Source organism: Pongo pygmaeus, chromosome 20 (genome assembly GCF_028885625.2).
Source record: "Pongo pygmaeus isolate AG05252 chromosome 20, NHGRI_mPonPyg2-v2.0_pri, whole genome shotgun sequence".
Lineage (NCBI taxonomy): Eukaryota > Metazoa > Chordata > Mammalia > Primates > Hominidae > Pongo > Pongo pygmaeus.
In genome coordinates, this window is record NC_072393.2 from 39,716,462 (window position 1) to 39,737,122 (window position 20,661).

At 56.3% G+C, this 20,661-nt stretch overlaps 1 protein-coding gene across 3 annotated transcripts; it reads left to right on the forward strand.

The window, feature by feature from the left end:
- Positions 1-513: 513 nt before the first annotated feature.
- Positions 514-20,255, forward strand: WTIP (WT1 interacting protein). Of its 3 annotated transcripts, none has more exons than XM_063657525.1 (9): positions 514-1,473; positions 9,416-9,517; positions 12,070-12,137; positions 12,296-12,358; positions 12,525-12,655; positions 13,648-13,699; positions 14,765-14,833; positions 19,213-19,381; positions 19,482-20,255. In XM_063657525.1, the coding sequence occupies exons 1-8, from the start codon at positions 810-812 to the stop codon at positions 19,351-19,353; spliced, it is 1,290 nt and encodes a 429-aa protein (XP_063513595.1). In that variant the 5' UTR covers positions 514-809; the 3' UTR covers positions 19,354-19,381; positions 19,482-20,255. The 3 variants fall into 3 exon arrangements, 2 of the variants coding, with proteins under 2 accessions (XP_063513595.1, XP_054318868.2); XR_008495714.2 differs by having other exon boundaries at positions 516-1,473; positions 19,213-19,618; positions 20,017-20,255; XM_054462893.2 differs by having other exon boundaries at positions 516-1,473; positions 19,213-20,255.
- The last annotated feature ends 406 nt before the right edge of the window (positions 20,256-20,661 follow it).

A 20,661-nucleotide genomic window follows, 5' to 3' on the forward strand; every position in this document is an offset into this window, starting at 1 on the left:
GAGGACCAGTCCCTAACCAACCCGCTCCTAGCTCTGGGCGCCTTCCCCAGCAGTCAGATGGGGGCTCCAGAGGCCCGTGTGCGGCCACATGGCCCCGGGCCAGGCAGGGAGTCGTGGGGACGCATCTGCGCCAGGCGCACAGTGTTCCCGGGCGTGGGACGGGCGCAGCGCCGTGGGCTCCAAGCTGAGCTGGGTCGGCCCTGCAGGGCCGGAGAGCGAGGCGGCGCAGGGAAGGGAGATGGGGCAGGATGTGGGGAACGCTGTCGACTACTTGGATCTCTCCGGCTCGGATGGCGGCAGCTGCCTCCAGCTCAGCCTGCGGAAATCCGAGCTCTTCTCAGCGGCCCGACGGCCCGGGCGCCCCGCAGACCCCGGGCTCTCCCCGCGGTGCCTCCGCCGCCCGCCCCTGCGTCCTGGCCTGGCCTCCCCGCCCCTCCGAGGTCCCGGCGCAGCGCGGCCGCCGCCACTCCCCCCACATTCCAGAGGCCGCAGCGCCGTCTCCTTCCTCGCATTCCTGCCCCCGCAAAGGAGTCCCTCCGCCCCGCGCAAGGCCGCGGCGAGGAGGGGGCGCGGCCCGGCGCCTAGGAGCTTACATTCCTCCGCCGCGCGCGCCGCCGAGCAGGGCGCCGCGTCCCCCGGCTCGCGCGTGGCCGCCGGAACGACCCCGGCCCGGCGCCGGCCCCGCCCCGCCCCGCGCCCAGGGGTCCCGGGGCGGGCTCCGGGCTTCGGGCGGACGATGCGGCGGCCCGGCCGGAGCGGCGGCGGGAAGCGGAGGCGGAGGTGACGCGCCAGGGCCGGCGGGCCGGGCCATGCAGCGCTCCCGGGCGGGCGCGGACGAGGCGGCCCTGCTCCTGGCCGGGCTGGCCCTGCGGGAGCTGGAGCCCGGGTGCGGCTCTCCGGGCCGGGGGCGGCGGGGGCCGCGGCCTGGGCCTGGAGACGAGGCGGCGCCCGCGCTGGGCCGCAGAGGGAAGGGCGGCGGCGGCCCCGAGGCCGGGGCGGACGGACTGAGCCGCGGGGAGCGGGGTCCCCGGCGCGCGGCGGTCCCGGAGCTCAGCGCGCAGCCTGCGGGCAGCCCACGGGCCAGCCTGGCGGGGTCCGACGGCGGCGGCGGCGGCAGCGCCCGCTCCAGCGGCATCAGCCTGGGCTACGACCAACGCCACGGCAGCCCGCGCTCCGGCCGCTCGGACCCGCGTCCCGGCCTCGGGCCGCCGTCGGTGGGCAGCGCCCGCTCCAGCGTGTCCAGCCTCGGTTCCCGGGGCTCGGCCGGCGCCTACGTTGACCTCCTCCCGCCCGGCGCCTGCCCCGCGCCCGCTCGCTCCCCGGAGCCTGCGGGGCCGGCCCCCTTCCTGCTGCCTGCACTCCCGCTGCCCCCCGGCCGGGAGGGCGGCCCAAGCGCGGCCGAGCGGCGGCTGGAGGCGCTCACCCGGGAGCTGGAGCGGGCGCTCGAGGCGCGCACGGCGCGGGACTACTTCGGTGAGCGAGCTCGGCCCCGCAGTTCCCTGCGCGCACGGCTGGGGTCCGGGGTTCCGAGACGGCCTCGGGTAGGCGGCCGGATCAGCGGAGGAGAGCACCGGGCTGGCTGGGGGTGCAGCGGCACACGGGGTTGGGACGAGGAAGGTGCATCCCCCGGGGACTGGGGAGCGCAGAGGGTGAGTGAGTGCGCCTGGATCCCCAGCACCAGCTTCACGCCTGCCTCTGGGTTCCCTGACACACGAGGGGTTCTGGCCGAATGAGTTGATGCGCGGTTCCTAACTTAACGGGCAAGTCAGGTTCATGGGCACACTGAGCCATTTTCTGATAATTTTTTTTCTTCTTTTTTTTTCTTTTTTCTTTGTTCTTTTTTTTTTTTTGAGACAGGGTCTTTCTCTGTCGCCCAGACTGGAGTGCAGCGGCGCGTTCTCGGCTCACTGTAGCCTTCGCCTCTCAGGCTTAAGCAATCCTCTCGCCTCAGCCTCCCTAGAAGCTGGGACTACAGGTGCACACCACCATGCCCAGCTTTTCTTCTTCTTCTTCTTCTTCTTTTTTTTTTTTTTTTTTTTTTTGTAGAGACAGAGTCTCTCTATGTTGCCCAGGCTGGTCTTAAACTCCTGGGCTCAAGCGATCCGCCCTCCTCGGCCTCCCAAGGTGCTGGGATTACAGGCTTGAGCCAGTGTGCCCGGCCTGATCTTTTGTTCTTTACATTTGGCGCTCTCATCCTATCTGATCCTTTCATGCTTCGTGATGGGCAGAAAGGGGTGCTTCCCCTTCTGCCCCGCCACGGTATGGGTGTGGACAGCAACCGGGAGGTGGAGTGGCCCAGGTACCACCGGATACCGCCTGACCCAGGCTTTGGTGATGGTATCGGCTGGAGAGGGAGACTTGTGTGAGGGAAGAAAAGCCCACTTTGCGGGAGAGGGGAACCGTGCCAGTCACACGGGGCTGCCCTCGCCCGGACTGTGCTGTAGACATAGGATGTTTCCTAAAGGAATCCTGCTGCAGACATAGGATGTTTCCTAAAGGAATCCTGCTGCAGGTGCATCTGCAAAGCCCAGCAGCCTGACAGCCTCCACTTCCCAGTGTGGCCCAGGCCCCCTGATCTCTAATTCTTAGGACAGCTCTTCGGGTGAGATTGTGAGCGGGGCAGAGGTATACTGTGGGGCCTGGGGAGAGAACTTCCCAACCCGCCTTCTGTATTAAGCACCTGGCTTTGGTGGATGGATGGTCACCATGCCTGGGACCGTGGCCGTCCTGGGGTTTGTGTCTTTGAGCGTTCAATGGTGTCAGCAGCTCACAGCTGCCCTGAACTGGATCTTTTTTTTTTTTTTTTTTTTTTTTTTTTTATGAGACGGAATCTCGCTCTGTCGCCAGGCTGGAGTGCAGTGGCGTGATCTTGGCTCACTGCAACCTCCGACTCTCTGGTTCAAGCGATTCTCCTGCCTCAGCCTCCTCAGTAGCTGGGATTACAGGCATGCGCCACCACGCCCAGCTAGTTTTTGTATTTTCAGTAGAGACGGGGTTTCACCATGTTGGCCAGGATGGTCTCGCTCTCCTGACCTCATGATCCGCCTGCCTCTGCCTCCCAAAATGTTGGGATTACAGGCGTGAGCCACCGTGCCCGGCCCTGAACTGGATCTTGAGGGGTGAGGAGGCTGTCAGTGAGGGGCCAGGTGGGGGCATTCCAGAGAGAGGGAAGAATGAGCAGAGGAGGCCAGGCGGGATGAGAGATTGCCCCGCTCTTCCCCCCAGGGGTTGCAGCCCAGAGGGCTCAGGTGGTCGAGGGCGTGTGTGGGCTAAGAGGAGGTGCGCCTGCTTTGGGATGGAGAGCGCCTCCCATCTGTGAGGTCATAGTGAGACTCTGTGGCTGGGCAGGTCTCGTGGCGCCTGTTGGATGGCCTGGGAGCAGGGAGATGTGCCAGAAGCTGTCATCTCCCGTGCCAGGCAGGTGCCAGGAATAGAGGCTGGGGCTGACTTTTGAAGGGCACGCTTTCCGGTGCCCTCTGCAGGGGAGAGGGCCCATTTCCCAGCCCCTGTGTACTGCAGAGCCTGGGGGAGGTGGGTGTTCTGTAGACACCCCTGAATCTTTATATGATATAGGGGTGGCTGAGGTCCCAGGCAGGTAATGTGGAGATGGTACAAGACGGTAGGGTGTGGTAGCACATTTTTTTTCTAAGGAGGAGCTGCTAGGCCAGGCACGGTGGCTCACACCTGTAATCCCAGCACTTTGGGAGGCTGAGGTGGGAGGATTACTTGAGCCCAGTAGTTTGAGACCAGTGTGGGCAACATAGTGAGACCTTGTCTCTACAAAAAATTTTAAAAATCAGCTGGGCATGGTGGCACTCACCTGTGTTCTCAGCTGCTTGGGAGGCTGAGGTGGGAGGATCACTTGAACCCAGGAGTTCCAGGCTGCAATGAGCTATGATCGTGCCACTGCCCTCTGGCCTGGATAACAGAGTGAGATCCTGTCTTGTCTTTTTGAAAAAACAACAACAACAACAAAAAAAAACTGCTCAGATCGGGCTGTTGTAGCGCTGTGAGAGTGTTAGAGGAGTGATGATAGACCTTTTTTATTTTGTTTTCAAGAAAAGCTAGAAATTGAGATTTAGTAATACTTTCCTGATTTTGTTTACTTTATTTTTTTAAACTTTTTTGAGACGGAGTCTCGCTCTGTCGCCCAGGCTAGAGTGCAATGGTGCAATCTCAGCTCACTGCAGCCTCCACCTCCGGGTTCAAGTGATTCTCCTGGCTCAGCCTCCTCAGTAGCTGGGATTACAGGTGCGTACCTCCATGCCCGGCTAATTTTTGTATTTTTAGTAGAGATGAGGTTTCACCATGTTGGCCAGGCTTGTCTCGAGTTTCTGACCTCAGGTGATCCACCTGCCTCGGCCTCTCAAAGTGCTGGGATTACAGGCGTGAGCCACTATGCCCGGCCCACTTTCCTGATTTTAAAAAATATGGGCAACTATTTGTTTGAACTATATGGTTCTGATGATATTTGACTTTGTTGAGCTACAAAATTCGCAGTTTCGTAGAGTTCAACCAGAATAATACACAGCATTTTACAAAAGGAAGTCTGCAGGTAGCATAAGCTCGAGTGATCTCTGATAAACCTCGTCCTCAGAGGGTGGCTTTTTTGTTTTAAATTAAATTTTTTTTTTTTTTTTTTTTAGAGACAGGGTCTCACCCTGTCACCTAGGCTGGAGTGCAGTGGTGAGATCAGCGCTCGTTGCAGCCTTGAACTCTTGGGCTTAAGCAATCCTCCTGCTTCAGCCTCCTGAGTAGCTGAGATCACAGGTGTGCATCACCATGCTCGGCTAAATTTTTTTATGTTTTGTAGAGCTGAGATCTTGCTTTGTTGTCCAGGCTGGTCTTGAACTTCTGGATTCAGGCGATCCTCCCTCTTTGGCTTCCCAGTGTTGGGATTACAGGCGGGAGCCACTACGTCTGGCCAGAGCTTTTTTTTCCTCTGTCCAACCCCTCATCCCTTCCTGTCCTTGGCCCTGGTACCAGCTGACCTCTTGGTCACTCTCTGCCATTCACTGATGTCTTTGGAACTTTCCCCTCTCCCCTCCCCAAGTTCCGCTGCCATTAGCCAGCCAACAGCCTCGGGCTTCCGGAACCTCTTCAACTTTGGTGACCTCCTTGCCTTCTCTTCAGCCACCCACTCCCAGGGCCACGCCCTGTTTTCCCTTCACTCCAGCAGTCTTTAGTGGTAACCCCGGTCTGCTTCTCAGCAGTTCCTCTCATTCCTGTAATCGCCATCTGCCCAGCAGAACCCCGATTCTGAGCCCATGCTTTGACCCCCTCTGCGGCCACTATACCAGGCTGGGAAGGGCTCTGAGGAAGCCCTCAGGACCGTGGGAGGTTTGTCATCCTCACCGCGCAGCCTGGCACCACTGACACCCTAAGGCTTTGTCAGTTTGTTTGTTTGTTTTTTTTTTTTGAGACAGAGTTTCGCTCTTGTTGCCCAGGCTAGAGTTCAATGGTGAGATCTCAGCTCACCACAACCTCTGCCTCCCAGGTTCAAGCGATTCTCCTGGCTCAGCCTTCCAAGTAGCTGGGATTACAGGTGCACGCCGCTACACCCGGCTAATATTTTGTATTTTTAGTAGAGACAGGGTTTCACTATGTTAACCAGGATGGTCTCGATCTCCTGACCTCATGATCCACCCACCTTGGCCTCCCAAAGTGCTGGGATTACAGGCGTGAGTCACCGTGCCTGGCCGCCTTTGTCAGTTTCCTCGCTTATTTTCTCAACAACCTTCCTCCCACCTGGGACCCCTACCTTTGCTTTTGACTTCACTTGGAATCTTGAGGTCAGCAGTTGCAGTCTGTCTCCACCACCGTCCTGCCCCTCCCCTGTAGGTGCTCCAGTACATGTGGGTCTGACTCTCCTGCCGTCTGAGAGGACAAGGGTCCTTCTATCACCAACCTCCACCTCCTGCACCTTCAGTTCTCCTCTTTTCATTGGCCCCTTCCCTTTGTTTCTTTTTATTTTTAATTTTTTTTTTTAGAGACAGGATCTAGCTCTGTTGCCCAGGCTGGAGTGCAGTGGTGCGATCACAGCTCACTGCAGCCTGAACTCCTGGCCTCAAGTGATCTTCCTGTCTCAGACTCCCAAAGTGGCATGAGCCACCAAGCCTGGTCCCTGCCTGCTTTTTTTTTTTTTTTTTTTTTTTTTGAGATGGAGTCTTGCTCTGTCACCCAGGCTGGAGTGCAGTGGTGTGATCTTGGCTCACTGCAACCTCCGCCTCCCAGATTCAAGCGATTCTCTCACCTCTGCCTCCCAAGCAACTGGGATTACAGTGTGCACCACCACGCCCGGCTAATTTTTATATTTTTAGTAGAGATGAGGTTTCACTATGTTGGTCAGGCTGGTCTGAAACTCCTGGCCTCAAGTGATCGACCCTCCTCGGCCTCCCAAAGTGTTGGGATTACAGGCGTGAGCCATTGCGCCCGGCCCCTGCCTGGTTCTGAAGGCATCTGAACTGACCTTCTCTCTACCAAGTGGGAGTGAGGCATGGGAGGCCCTGGGCAGAGCAGGGGGTACCCAGGAAAGCAGGAAGGGAGATGAAGACCCAGAAAGCTGGGTGCAGGCTGCATCCTGGACACCAGAGAGGAGGGGGTGGGCCACCCACTAGCAAGATCAGAGTGGAAAGTCCGTAGATGGGGACGGCTAGGAGATAACCAAGTGTGGGCCATGCTCTCTTTGTTGACTGAGGGAAGGCGGGGAATGGGGCGGCTGGTGGAGGAGGTTATTTAAGGAGAGAGATGAAAGGAGAAAGCAGGGTCGGGGCAGGGCAGCATGGCCTGGAGCTGGCAGATTTACGGTCCAGAGGGCAGGTGGAGGCCATCTTCATGTCCTGTGTGGCAAGGGAGGCCCTGGGTGACCCTGTAAAGGGGACACGAGATGTGTGGGCTACTTGCCTACTGTCTGGGTTTCCAGGAGGGCTGGCCAGGGAGTGCCCTGAGGCTAGAGCCAGGCTTGGCCCTGGCGTTGCTGGTCACCCCTCTCCTTTCCACTTTCCCCGCTGCATGCTGAGTACACAGGTATGGTCCCTGATTCTATCCACTGATCGTAGGCACCTGCACAGCAGCGACCCTCATGTCTTTCTTCTTCCTTTTTTTTTTTTTTTTTCCTTTGAGACAGAGTCTTACTCTGTCAGCCAGGCTGGAGTGCAGTGGCGCAATCTCGGCTCACCGCAACCTCCGCCCCCCAGGTTTAAGTGATTCTGCTGCCTCAGGCTGCCAAGTAGCTGGGATTACAGGTGCCTGCCACCTCGCCCGGCTAATTTTTGTATTTTTAGTAGAGACGGGGTTTCACTATCATGGCCAGGCTGGTCTTGAACTCCTGACCTCCTGATCCACCCACCTCGGCCTCCCAAAGTGCTGGGATTACAGGTGTGAGCCATTGCGCCTGGCCTCTTCTTTTTTTTGGAGACATCTCACTCTCTTACCCAGGCTGGAGTGCAGTGATATGATCATAGCTCACTGCAGCCTCAAACTCCCAGGCTTAAGTGATCCTCCTGCCTCAGACTCCTGAGTAACGGGGACCACAGGTGCATGCCACCATGCCTGGATATTTAAAAAATTTTTTGTAGAGATGAGGATCTTGCTATGTTGCCCAGGCTAGTCTGGAACTCTTGGGCTCAAGTGATCCTCCCGCTTCGGCCTCCCAAAGTGTTGGGATTACAGGCGTGAGCCACTGCACCCAGCCCCCTTCCTTATTTCCTTCAGACCTTTGCTCAAATATCACCTTGTGAGTGAGGCTTCTGTGAATACCCGGTTTAAAAATCACACATTCTTGGCCAGGCATAGCAGTACTTGCCTGTGATCCCAGCTTCTTGGGAGGCCGAGGTGGGAGGATTGCTTGAGCCCAGGATGTCAAGGCTGCAGTGAGCTATGATTACACCACTGCACTCCAGCCTAGGCAACAGAGCAAGACTCTTAAAAAAAAAAAAAAAAAAAAAGCTGGGAGCAGTGGCTCACACCTGTAATTGCAGCACTTTGGGAGGCCAAGGTGGGTGAATCACCTGAGGTCAGGAGTCCATGACCAGCCTGGCCAACATGGTGAAACCCTGTCTCTACTAAAAATACAAAAAATTAGCCAGGTGTGGTGGCACATGCCTGTAATCCCAGCTACTCGGGAGGCTGAGGCAGGAGGATCGCATGAACCTGGGAGGTGGAGGTTGCAGTGAGTCGAGATCGCACCGCTGCACTCCAGCCTGGGCGACAGAGTGAGACTCTATCTAAAAAAAAAAAAAAAAATCCTGCATCCAACGCCGTAGCACTTGTCTCTGCCTGACGTTATTTGACTGCTGTTCTCTGCCCCCTTCCACTGGATGCAAGCTTCTTGAGGGTGGGGACCTGGGTGCATTGCAGACTGAGTGGTGCCTGACCTTAGGGGCATGTGATTCATCTGTGTGCTGACTGACCAAGAGAATAAGTGGACCCTGGTGTACAGAGGAGGACAGAGTGGGTACAGAGGAGAACAGAGTGGGTACAGAGGAGGACAGAGTGGCTGCAGAGGGGTAGTGACTGCCCCAGAGTGCCCGTGTGGTCTTCATTCTTTGTGTCTGGGTCACAAAACATGTTGAAGAACAGGATTTGGTTCACAAACAGCATGAAGGATTTTCCCTCAGTCCAAGAGCAGGCCATGGATGAAAGGGCTTAAAACAACTGTCTCAGTATAAAGATACCATGATAGGCTGGGTGTGGTGACTCACGCCTGTAATTGCAGCACTTTGGGAAGCCCAGGCAGGAGGATTGCTTGAGCCCAGGAATTGCTTGAGCGCACCCTGGGCAACTGGGCAACATAGCAATACCCTGTCTCTACAAAAGAAAAAATTAGCTGTGCGTAATGGCATGTGCCAGAAGTCCTAGCTACTTGGGAGGCTGAGGCTGGAGGATCGCTTGAGCGTAGGAGGTCGAGGCTGCAGTGAGCTGTGATTGCACCACTGCACTCCAGCCTGTGGGACAGAGCGAGATCCTGTCTCCCTCCCAAAAAAAACCTAAAAGTGGTCGGGTGCAGTGGCTCATGCCTGTAATGCCAGCAATTTGGGAGGCCAAGGCGGGAGGATCGCTTTAACCCAGGAGTTTGAAACCAGCCTGGGCAACATAGTAAGACTCTGTCCCTATTTATAAATCAAAAACCAAAAGAATCTGTCAGAACAGTTTGTGATGGACAGCTTTGATTAGCTCCGACTCTGCACTGGGTGTTCAGCCAAGCCCTTGAGTCCTCAGAGAGCAGCAGCAGCAATCCCTGGGTCGTGGCCACGCTGATGGTGCCCATGTCGGTCATCAGTAATCGAGTGATGTTGGCCTAGGAAAGTTAGCATCCCCAAGGTCAAGCAGGTGGGCGATGTCAAGACGGGGAGTCCGTCGGTGTGGCATAGGCTGTGGCGCTAACCCCTGCTCTCTCCTGCCTCTCCTCTCCTAGGCATTTGCATCAAGTGTGGGCTTGGCATCTATGGAGCCCGGCAGGCGTGCCAGGCAATGGGGAGTCTTTATCACACTGACTGCTTCACCTGTGACTCGTGTGGTAGGTAACCTCGTGCCCTGGGTAGCTCTGTGAAGGGGACCTGCCACATCATCCCCATTCCCCTCAAACCCCCTTGCACCTGAGTCCAGGCAGATGGACCACTCGACTCTGGCCCAGGCTGGGCTGTGGAGGACTCTGTCTGGGGAGGAGGCGTGGGGCCCCTGAGGAGCCTTTTGCTGGCTGTAGGGCAGGCTGCCTCCTGGTCGTCAGCTGTGGAGCCTCTGTGCCACGCAGGGCACTAATGTCACCCAGCTGCCTGGGAGCAGCGTCAGAAGCCCATGAAGGACCTTCTGCCTGTCTGGACATACGACTAATATTTCTTTTTCCTGTAATCTATTTTTGTTGTTGTTGTTGAGACAGTCTTAATCTATTGCCCAGGCTGGAGTGCAGTGGAGTGATCTCGGCTCACTGCAGCCTCTGCCTCCCGGTTTCAAGAGATTCTCCTGCCTCAGCCTCCCAAGTAGCTGGGATTACAGGCACACATGCCACCAGTCTTGGCTAATTTTTTTTTTTTTTTTTGTACTTTTAGGTAGAGATGGGGTTTTACCATGTTGGCCAGGCTGGTCTCAAACTCTTGAGCTCAGGTGATCTGCCTGCCTCGGGCTCTCAAAGTGCTGGGAGTACAGGTGTGAGCCACCACGCCTGGCCTACAATTTATTTTTGATCACAATTTTACACCCAACGTAAACTATAAGTATAGTTTAACCTAGACAAAGTTATAACAAGAAAAAAAGGAACTGTAATCCAACCACCCTAATAAATATCCACTCTTGGTTTGCCCACTGTTCTTCCAGACCTTGCCTTAATCAGACATCTTTTATGTATTTGCACATTTTTAAATTTTAATTTTAATTTTTTTTTGTTTTGAGACAGTCTCACTCTGTTGCCAGACTGGAGTGTGGTGGTATGATCTCAGCTCACTGCAACCTCCGTCTCCCTGGTTCAAGCGATTCTTCGCCTCAGCCTCCTGAGTAGCTGGGATTACAGGCATGCGCCACCACTCCCAGCTAATTTTTGTATTTTTTTAGTGAGACGAGATTTCACCGTGTTGGCCAGGATGGTCTCGATCTCCTGACTTCGTGATCCACCTGCCTTGGCCTCCCACAGTGCTGGGATTACAGGTGTGAGTCACCTCACCCAGTAAAATACCCTAGAAACTTCTATCTTGTGCCCCCCCTTTTTTTTTGAGACAGTGTCTCGCTCTGTCACTGAGGCTGGAGTGCAGTGGCGAGAGCTCAGCTCACTGCCACCTCCATGTCCCAGTTTCAAGCGATTCTCCTGCCTCAGCCTCCTGAGTAGCTGGGACTACAGGCACGCAACACCATGCCCGGCTAATTTTTTGTATTTTTAGTAGAGGTGTGGTTTCACCATGTTAGCCAGTATGGTCTCCTGATCTCGTGATCCATCCGCCTTGGCCTCCCAAAGTGCTGGGATTACAGGCATGAGCCACCGCGCCTGGCCCTATCTTGCCCTTTTTCAGTTGATCCCTGTATGTCCCCCATCACATTTGCCCAACTGGTATTCTGATTTCTACCACTGTAGAAGAGTTTTGTCCATTCTAGAACTTCATATAAATGCATTCCTATAGTGCATACTCTTTAATGGCTGATCTTTTGTTCAATGTCTTTTTTTTTTTTTTTTTAAGAAGCAGGGTCTTACGTCTTCATCCAGGCTGAAGTGCAGTGGCCCAATCACGGCTCACTGCAGCCTTGACCTCCTGGGCCCAAGTGATTCTCCTGCCTCAGCCCTACAATGACTAGTGGGACTACAGACATGTACCACCACGACTGGCTAATTTTTTTTTTTGTCCTAGAGACAGGGTCTTGCTATGTTGCCCAGGCTGGTCTTGAACTCCTGGGCTCAAGCGATCCTCCTGCCTTAGCCTCCTCTGGGAGGATCACTTGAGCTTGGGAGGTTGAGGCTGCAGTGAGCCATGATTGTGCCATTGCACTCCAGCCTAGGTGACAGAGCGAGACTCTGTCTTAAAAAAAAAAAAATACCAGCCTGGCTAACATAGTGAAGCCCCGTCTCTACTAAAAATACAAAAATTAGCTGGGCACCTGTAGTCCCAGCTACTTGGGAGGGTGAGGCAGGAGAATCGCTTGAACCCGGGAGTCAGAGGTTGCAGTGAGCTGAAATCACGCCACTGCACTCCAGCCTGGACACGGTGGCACGGTGACACGGTGAGACTCTGTCTCAAAAAAAAAAAAAAAAAAAAAAAAAAAAATTCATTCTCGAAAATTTGCTCTGAATTCAACTGATCTTAAAGTGAATGTGTTTATTAACCAACACATGTATTTACATTAGCAAAATATTTCTTCATATATTTGATTTGTCAACCTTTTGCAATAATCTATCGACAATGTGTTCTGTTTATTTTTTTCTGAAATTTTATTATTATAACAATAACAACATAATATTAAAGGGAAATTTAGAAAACCACCCATAACCCAGTGTCTCATCTGTTGGAGGAGGGTGCTGAGAGCTGGAAGAGCGGCTCCATCCCTGGTCTCTAGCGTTCCAGGGACCCCTCTCAACCCTCACCCTTGCAGGGAGACGACTCCGTGGGAAGGCGTTCTACAACGTGGGTGAGAAAGTATACTGCCAGGAGGACTTCCTGGTGAGTCCAAGCTGTGCCCTGGCAGTGCCAGGGGTGGGAGGTGGGGCAGGGACCCTCATTCTGACTCAAGTGGGGACCTGAGGCCAGGAGGCAGGTGCTAGCTGTGCCGCAAGTGCCCCTTTGTCACACAATGTCGTGGATCCTGTGTCCCCTCCCAGTACTCCGGGTTCCAGCAGACGGCTGACAAGTGCAGCGTGTGTGGACATCTCATCATGGAAATGGTGAGTCCCTGCCCTAGCCTCCTGGAGCCCCTCTGACGTGGGTGGAGTCTGAGGACCCTGCCCTCTCCCCTGCTCCAGACCTGCCAGGGGTTCAGAGCCAGAGCCTCTCCTGGGGTGGTGCTGAGCCTGCTGCCCGTGCTGATCCCTCAGTGCGCCCCACCCGCAGATCCTGCAGGCCCTGGGCAAGTCCTACCACCCAGGCTGCTTCCGGTGCTCTGTGTGCAATGAGTGCCTGGATGGGGTTCCCTTCACCGTGGACGTGGAGAACAATATCTACTGCGTGCGAGACTATCACACGTAAGTTGCTGGCGCTGTGGAGCAGGCGGGACTCGGGCTGTCCTCCCTGGCTCCTCTGGAAGCATTTTTTCCTGCTGGACTGACTGCCCTTCATTCTTGGCCTTTTGCCCTCCACCTCCCCTTGTGCACCCGGGCTTGGGGCAGGCATGTGTCTCTGCCTGCATCCCCTCTCCCGGTGGTCCGGCCACCAGCTGTCTTTTGCCTCTTCTCTCCCTATCGTGGCCTGCGTGCTTCTCTACTCCTGGCACAGGGGACCCTCCTGGCTGCAGTAGCCACCGTCTCTCCCCCTCCTCCCTCCATCTCCTGCCAGGCCAGGCCTCTTCCGGCTGGGGCAGGGGCTTGGGATCTCTGCAGCCCCCTTTTCCTGCCTGTCTGATCCCCGATCTGTTTCCTCCTACTGTGACTCCAGGTTTATTCCTGGGAGCTACTCCAGGTTTATTCCTGGGAGCTCTGGTTCTGAGCGGGGCCTTCCATGGGATTGGAGTCCTGGGCAGAGATCCCTGGTACTCAGGGTGAAGCCAGGTCTCACAGTGGTCCTAGCTAGTGGTGTCCCAGACGTGGACATTAGGGAGAAGGGGGAACTCACAGGAAATATGGGGGCGGATGGCAGAGCAGAACCTGAAGCCATCCTGGAGGAGGTGATTGGGTGGAGATGAAATAGGCAGTCGGATAAGAGGCCAGGGCCGGGCGTGGTGGCTCATGCCTGTAATCCCAGCACTTTGGGAGGTCCAGGTGGGTGGATCGCTTGAACTCAGGAGTTTGAGTTCACCTGGGCAACATAGTAAGACCCCATTTCTATTAAAAAAAAAAAGAAGAGGTCAGTACAGGAAGGCATGGCAGAAGCTGTTCCCTGTCTGCCCCGAGGTGTGCACATAGGGAGAGAGGGCCTGATGCTTGGGCCACGTCAGGGGGTTCCTGTAGGAGCACCTGTGCTTGTGCCCTTGGCCTCTGGTCACTCAGCTGATCACTTCTGGTTTCCTTTATTTCTCTAGGGTTTTTGCACCAAAATGCGCCTCCTGTGCCCGTCCTATCCTCCCTGCACAGGTAGGAGCCACTCACCCAGAGATGATCAGGTGCCTGGCCCAGCTGGCTGCTTCCATGTCCAGCCTGAGTCTAGCCCAGGTCTTGGGCCACAGTGGGAGGGATGAGCAGGTGCTTCTCTGCAGATCCTTCAGGGCTGAGGGATGTGTGTCGTGCTTGTGCACGTGAGGTACAGCTGTCCCCTGGCATGAGGTCGAGGGAAGTGGTGGCCCCTGCTGCTCGGCTGCCCCACTGCCAGCCTCCGCTCCATTCTTCACTGATGGAAGGGCTGTTCCCTGGGTCTTCTCAGCTCTGCAGGCTGAGATGGGGGTGCTGGGGGAGCAGATGAGAGATGGACATGGTCTGTGCGGAGCCACCCATGGGTGCTGCAGCTCTCCTGGCCTGGGGTCTTCCCACAGTGCTGGCTCTGTCCCAGGCTGGTGTGCCTGGTGAAGCAGAACTGGCAGTACCCTTTCGAGACTCCAAGGAAGTGAAAACAGGCCAGGCACAGGGGCCCACGCCTGTAATGCCCAGCACTTTGGGAGGCCGAGGTGGGATGATTGCCTGAAGCCAGGAGTTTGAGACCAGCCTGGGCCGCCTAGTGAGACCACATCTCTACAAAGAAAATAAAAAATTAGCTGGGTGTGGTTGTGTACGCCTGTAGTCCCAGCTACTTGGGAGGCTAAGGCAGGAGGATTGCTTGAGCCCAGGAGTTTGAGGCCGCAGTGAGCTGTGATTGCACTGCCGCACTCCAGCCTGGGCAACAGAGAGAGACCCTGTCTCAAAAAAAAAAAAGAAAAGAATCAATGAGGTGAAAATAATGTCCACATCCATTGACATCCACGTGACACTCTTGTGGGCCTTTGTGTGTGCTGTGGCTGTGGCCGTGGAGGACGCCTAAGGCCCGGATGTGTCTGTGTGTGTGCACCTGCTGGTGCCTGTCCCGCCCCATGGAAGCAGCGTGGCAGTGCTCCCTGGGGCAGGCGTGCGCCTCTGCTGGGACAGGAGCGTGGTATGTGGGAGCGCACACTCACACAGTTTGCCTCCAGTCCCCGCATGCTCATCGTGTGTGAACTTCTCTTCCTCCAGGGCTGCGAGACAACCATCCGTGTGGTGTCCATGGACAGAGACTACCACGTGGCGTGTTACCACTGTGAGGTGAGCCTGGGCCCCCAGGAGGCTGGCAACTGGGGCGGGCCTCCTCCCACAGGGCTCTCCTCTCCGGGTGTTCTGTGGGCTCACCTTATCAAAATTTTAGTTTTGCCGGGCTCGGTGGTTCACACCTGTAATCCCAGCACTTTGGGAGGCTGAGGCGGGTGGATCACCTGAGGTCAGGAGTTTGAGACCAGCCTGGCCAACATGGTGAAACCCCATCTCTACTAAAAATACAAAAATTAGCTAGGCATGGTGGCGGGCATCTGTAGTCCCAGCTACTCAGGAGGCTGAGGTCGGAGAATCGCTTGAACCTGGGAGGCAGAGGTTGCAGTGAGCCGAGATTGTGCCATTGCACTCTAGCCTGGGCAACAAGAGTGAGACTCTGTCTCAAAAAAAAATTTTTTTTTTAATTTTTATTTATTAGAGACAAGATCTGACTCTGTTACTCAGACTGGAGTGCAATGTCATGATCATAGCTCACTGGAGCCTCAACCTCCTGGCTCACGCTATCTTCTTACCTCAGCCTCCTGAGTAGCTATCACCACAGGCTCGCACCACCACATTGAGCTAATTTAGTTAATTTTAGTAGAGATGGGGTTTCATCATGTTACTCAGGCTGGTCTTGAACTCCTGGGCTCAAGCGATCCACCTGCCTTGGCCTCCCAAAGTGCTGGGACTGCAACGTGAGCCACCGTGCCGGCCTCACCTATTTTATGGCGTCTACCCCATTCTACCTGTCCTTTTCCTGCCCTGTAGCGAGTGAACCGGGGGAGGGAGTGAAGGCAGGTGCTCCCTGAGCAGCTGGAGGAGTCAGGGTTGGGGCCTAGGTTCACGGAAGTGGGCTGAGTTGAGTGATGGTTAGGCCATAGAAAGGATGGGATTTGCCAAGTGTCTGGATGTGGGGGGTTGGGGGTTGGGGGTTGGGGGTTGGGGGTTGGGAGGTGTTCATGAGAACCTCAGCAAAGAGTGAGGGCGGGGGGAAGAGGGGATGAGATGCTCTCGTTTTTGGTAGCTGGAGATGTCCAGTAGACCTGTAAGTGGGCAGGGGTTCAGCGACCCTGCCAACAGCTGTGGGAATTTGGGGTCACTGGTGTGTGGCGCTGTCTTCTCTGAATCTTTTTTTTTTTTTTTTTTTTGAGACGAGTCTCACTCTGTTGCCCAGGCTGCAGTGCAGTGGCACTATCTCAGCTCACTGCAAGCTCCGCCTCCTGGGTTCAAGCAATTCTGCTGCCTCAGCCTCCTGAGTAGCTGGGACTACAGGCACCCACCACCACACCCGGCTAGTTTTTGTGTTTTTAGTAGAGACAGGGTTTCACCATGTTGGCTGGGTTGGTCTCAAACTCCTGACTTCAAGTGATCCACCCGCCTTGGCCTCCCAAAGTGCTGGGATTACAGGCTTGAGCCACACACCAGGCCTTCTCTGAATCTTGGCCCTGGGAATTCCAGTTGCCTTGGTCTCCCCAGATTCTCAACTCAAGGAGACCACGGGGCTCCCCTGGGCAGCCGGAGCAGTCTCCAGGCGGTCAGTCGGGTGTTGTGGGGTACACTTGCCAGATTTCTCTTCTCTGAGAGATTATGGGCCTCCCTGGTCTGTTGTCCGGGGTCTGAGAGTCACTGTCATCTGTTTAGCCTGTTGCTCTCGTTGTTGAAGGTGGGAGGGGAAATCCAATTTCTGTTCCTCCATTCTGGCGGGAAGCAAGGGTCCCATGATGGACGCAGGGATGGCAGCTGAAGCCAGGGGAAAAGAAGGAGTGGGGGTCAGGATAGCTCAGGGAGCGCCGTCACTTAAGGACACACACAGGTGAAGTGGCCACAAAGGGAGGCTGAGGAGGCCTGGGTAGGAGAACCAGAAGGCTGCCAGCAACCGTGCCCCAGGAAGAGCAGAGCAAGTGGCAGTGGGGAATCTGCAGTAGCAATCAGGGATCCCTTGGGTGACAAGGTCTGCTGGGTGCAGGCGAGTGGCCCCATGGGAGCACCGATTGTGTCAGGGTACCCAGGAAGGAGGACAAGGAGCAGGGATGGTTTGCAGAGGGGCTAGGGCTCCCCTCCAGCACTAACAGGACCTCTGCGTCCCTCCACTTGCTGGGCCGTTCTGTAGACTGTGCGGTTCCCTGGGGATTGTCCAGTACCGAGCGCAGCAAAAGGTTGACGCTGAGAGTCAGAGCAGGGCAGGCGGCTGGTGGCGTTGCTGTGCTGCGGCGAGGCTGTTGGATGGGGACTGATACCTCCGGGACCCACACTCGTCCCTGGCCTGGTGTGCAGCGGTTGGTAGCAGGGCCCAGCCAGTGGCCTGTGGTGGGACAGACACGAGACCAGGGAAAGGAGTGATGTGGTGCCACTGCAGCAGCCCAGCTCCCTTCCCTGTGCAGGGCGGGCCAGGTGTTGGTGTCAGGGGCTCTGGGTAACGGGTCAAAGCTGCCAGCATTCCAGCCCCGAGCCCACAAAGGTAAAAACTGTGAGATAAGGTACTTGAAGCCAGCCCCCTGCTTCCCCTGGTGTCTCCAGGTCCTCTCACCATTGCCTCTTCAGACCACCTGGGGGTGGCATTCATCCCTTCACCCTGCTCCAGGGACCCCTGTGTGGCGGGAACTGGTGGACACTTCCTTCTGGGCCCCCCAGCAGCTTCGAGCACAGGGCCGCTCCCTCCTCCATGCACTTGCTTCACTTTGCCCTGGGGGCTGCCAGGTTGTGGTTTTCTTCACTTTCGTTTCTCCTTGAATCTCTTCTGCCCAGGCCTCTTCTCTTCCCACCTCCTCATGGAAGGTTCTGCTGTTTGCCCTCTTCTCTTTTCTAGTGATCTGCACCTCCTGGAAGAGGTAGTCTCCTGTTTTGTTTTTAAAAACCATCACGTGACCGGGCGCGGTGGCTCCCGCCTGTAATCCCAGCACTTTGGGAGGCCAAGGCGGGTGGATCACGAGGTCAGGAGATGGAGACTATCCTGGCTAACATGGTGAAACCCCGTCTCTGCTAAAGATACAAAAAATTAGCCGGGCGTGGTAGCGGGCGCCTGTAGTCCCAGTTACTCCGGAGGCTGAGGCAGGAGAATGGCGTGAACCCGGGAGGTGGAGCTTGCAGTGAGCTGAGATTGTGCCACTGCACTGCAGCCTGGGCAGCAGAGCAAGACTCCGTCTCAAAAAAAAAAGAAAAAAAAAACACGTTTGGCTGGGTGCGGTGGCTCACGCCTACAATCCCAGCACTTTGGGAGGCCGAGGTGGGAGGATGGTTGTGAAGCCAGGGGTTCAAGATCAGCCTGATCAGCATAGCAAGACGCCATGTCTACAAAATACAAGGGAAAAAAAATTAGCCGGGCGTGGTGGCACGTGTCTGTAGTCCCAGCTACTTGGTAGGCTGAGGTGGGAGGACTGCTTGAGCCCAGGAGTTTGAGGCTGCAGTGAGCTGAGATCGCACCACTGCACTCCAGCCTGGGCGACAGAGTGAGACCCTGTCTAATAAAGAAAAAACAGGCCAGGCACGGTGGCTCATGCCTGTAATCCTAGCATTTTGGGAGGCCGAGGTGAAGGATCACTTGAGGTCAGGAGTTCTAGACCAGCCTGAGCAACATGAAACCCCATCACTACAAAAAATAAACAAAATTCACAGGGCATGGCAGGGTGCGCCAGTGGTCCCAGCTACTCAGGAGGCTGAGGTGGGAGGATCACTTGAGCCCTGGAGGTCGAGGCTGCAGTGAGCCGGGATCCAGACACTGCATTCCAGCCTGGGCGACAGTGAGAGACCCTGTCTCAAACAAACAACAACAAACGAATAAACAAAAAACACCCAAACCATCAGGTTTTTATGCTGACACCCACGTTGACTGCCCAGCCCTCTCCCCGCAGTCTGACTTATATCCAGTGACTTCCTCTTGGATGCCTGAGAGGCAGCTCCAGCAGTCTCCAGTGCTCCACGCCGGGCTTCCCATCCCCTCTCTGGCAGAGGAAGAGTCTTTTTTTTTTTTTTTTTTTTTGAGACGGAGTTTCGCTGTTGTCACCCAGGCTGGAATGCAATGGCAGGCTCTCTACTCTCTGCAACCTTTGTCTCCCGGGTTCAAGCGATTCTCCAGCCTCAGCCTCCCAAGTAGCTGGGATTACAGTCATGTGCCACTATGCCCGGCTAATTTTGTATTTTTAGTAGAGACAGGGTTTCACCACGTTGGCTGGGCTGGTCTCGAACTCCTGACCGAATCGATGATCCAGCCGCCTCAGCCTCCCAAATTGCTGGGATTACAGGTGTGAACCCCTGCGCCCGGCGGAAGAGTCTTTATGTTGTCATGCGGCACCCTGCAGATCTGTGCCCCCCACCTCCCCCGTCCCTCCCCCCTCCTCGTGACCTCTGATGTGTGCTTGTCTGCTGACTCTGGGGCTGGGGGCTGTGTTCTTCCCTAGGACTGCGGGCTGCAGCTGAGCGGGGAGGAGGGACGCCGTTGCTACCCCCTGGCAGGCCACCTGCTGTGTCGTCGTTGCCACCTGCGGCGCCTCCAACCTGGGCCTCTTCCCTCACCCACTGTGCACGTCACTGAGCTCTGAGCAGGGGAAAACCCGTCCTTGGGCCGGGGTGGGTGTGGGTGTGGAGGGACGGCCCCGCGTGGGTGGCCCCGGTCAGTGTCGGGGGAGCTCCCTCCAATCCCACTTTCCCACCGAGCTGCTGTCTGCAGGGGCCGGATCCCCGCGTGGAAGCTTCTATTTATTCACCGTCTGTGCCTGCTCAAGTCACTTCCCTGCGGGCCCTGCCTCCTACCCACCCCATCACCAGCTTTCCACTTGGAGGCCCCCTGCGCCCTGCAGCCTCAGGGTAGGCTGTGGGTCACCAGGCTGGAGATGGCCCCTTCCCTGGCCAGGGGTGCGAGGTGACCTGGCTGCATTCCTGGGTGGGAGCTGCTGTCCGTTGTTCAGGGGCCTGGGACCCGCCCCCCGCCCCCACCTCGCAAAGCGCACTCCCAGGCAGGGTGTGGTCTGGAAGGCGGGGCTGGTGGGGACATGGGTGTTCCTGCATCTCCTAGCGCAGTGCCTGCTGGTGGGTGGAAGGGTGCCTGGCTTAGGCGGGGTCCCAGGAGGGGATGAGGAATGACACCCTTGGGGAGGGGGCTTGCAAACGGCACTGCCTGTGGCCACGTGGTCTCTGTGGGAATTGGTCCTGGGGACTTTGATGGGTGTTTGCGGCCCCAGTTGTTGCCCTGCTCCCTCTTACAGGGCTCCTGGCTTGGGCCCCCCCCAACCCCCTGCTCAGCTCGGGAAAATCCCCGTGCGGGTCCAGCCCCAGGTCTCGCTCAGGAGCGATGAGAGGGGCGCCCTGGCCGCGCTTCAGGAAAGCCTGTGTCTACGCGCGGGGCACGGGGCTCCACGACAAAAGGACAGGATTTGACTTAAATTAAGTTTTTCCCTTGAGGATATTTTCATTTTCTTTAAAAGAATATAATTTTCTTCCAATATCTTGGACCAGCCTTGTTATTTTTAAAGCAAATTCCAGCAAACTCACAAGTGTCTAATTTGTCTGTTATGGAGCTGGTTTTCAGGTGGTAAGAACCTTGTGGTTTCAGGACTTTTGTATAAATTCCTCTAAAACCTCGCCACGTGTGTCCACCTTTCAGACTTTAGAGTAGTATGGGGTTCCGTGTGTGTCCGGGTGTTACGGGCGGCCGCCCCATGAAATGCAGTGTGGAGGTCCCTCCGTGTTCCCCGGGACACACTAACGGGAATGTGGGGTCTGGAAGTAGGGGGCCCTGGTCCTGATGCGGAATCCCCACGGGTTCAGGGGACATCTGGACTGAAGTCACTCGCCCCTGGGAGAGCCTGGACCCGCCTCTTGGCTGCTGCTCTCCCCTTCCTTCCCCACCG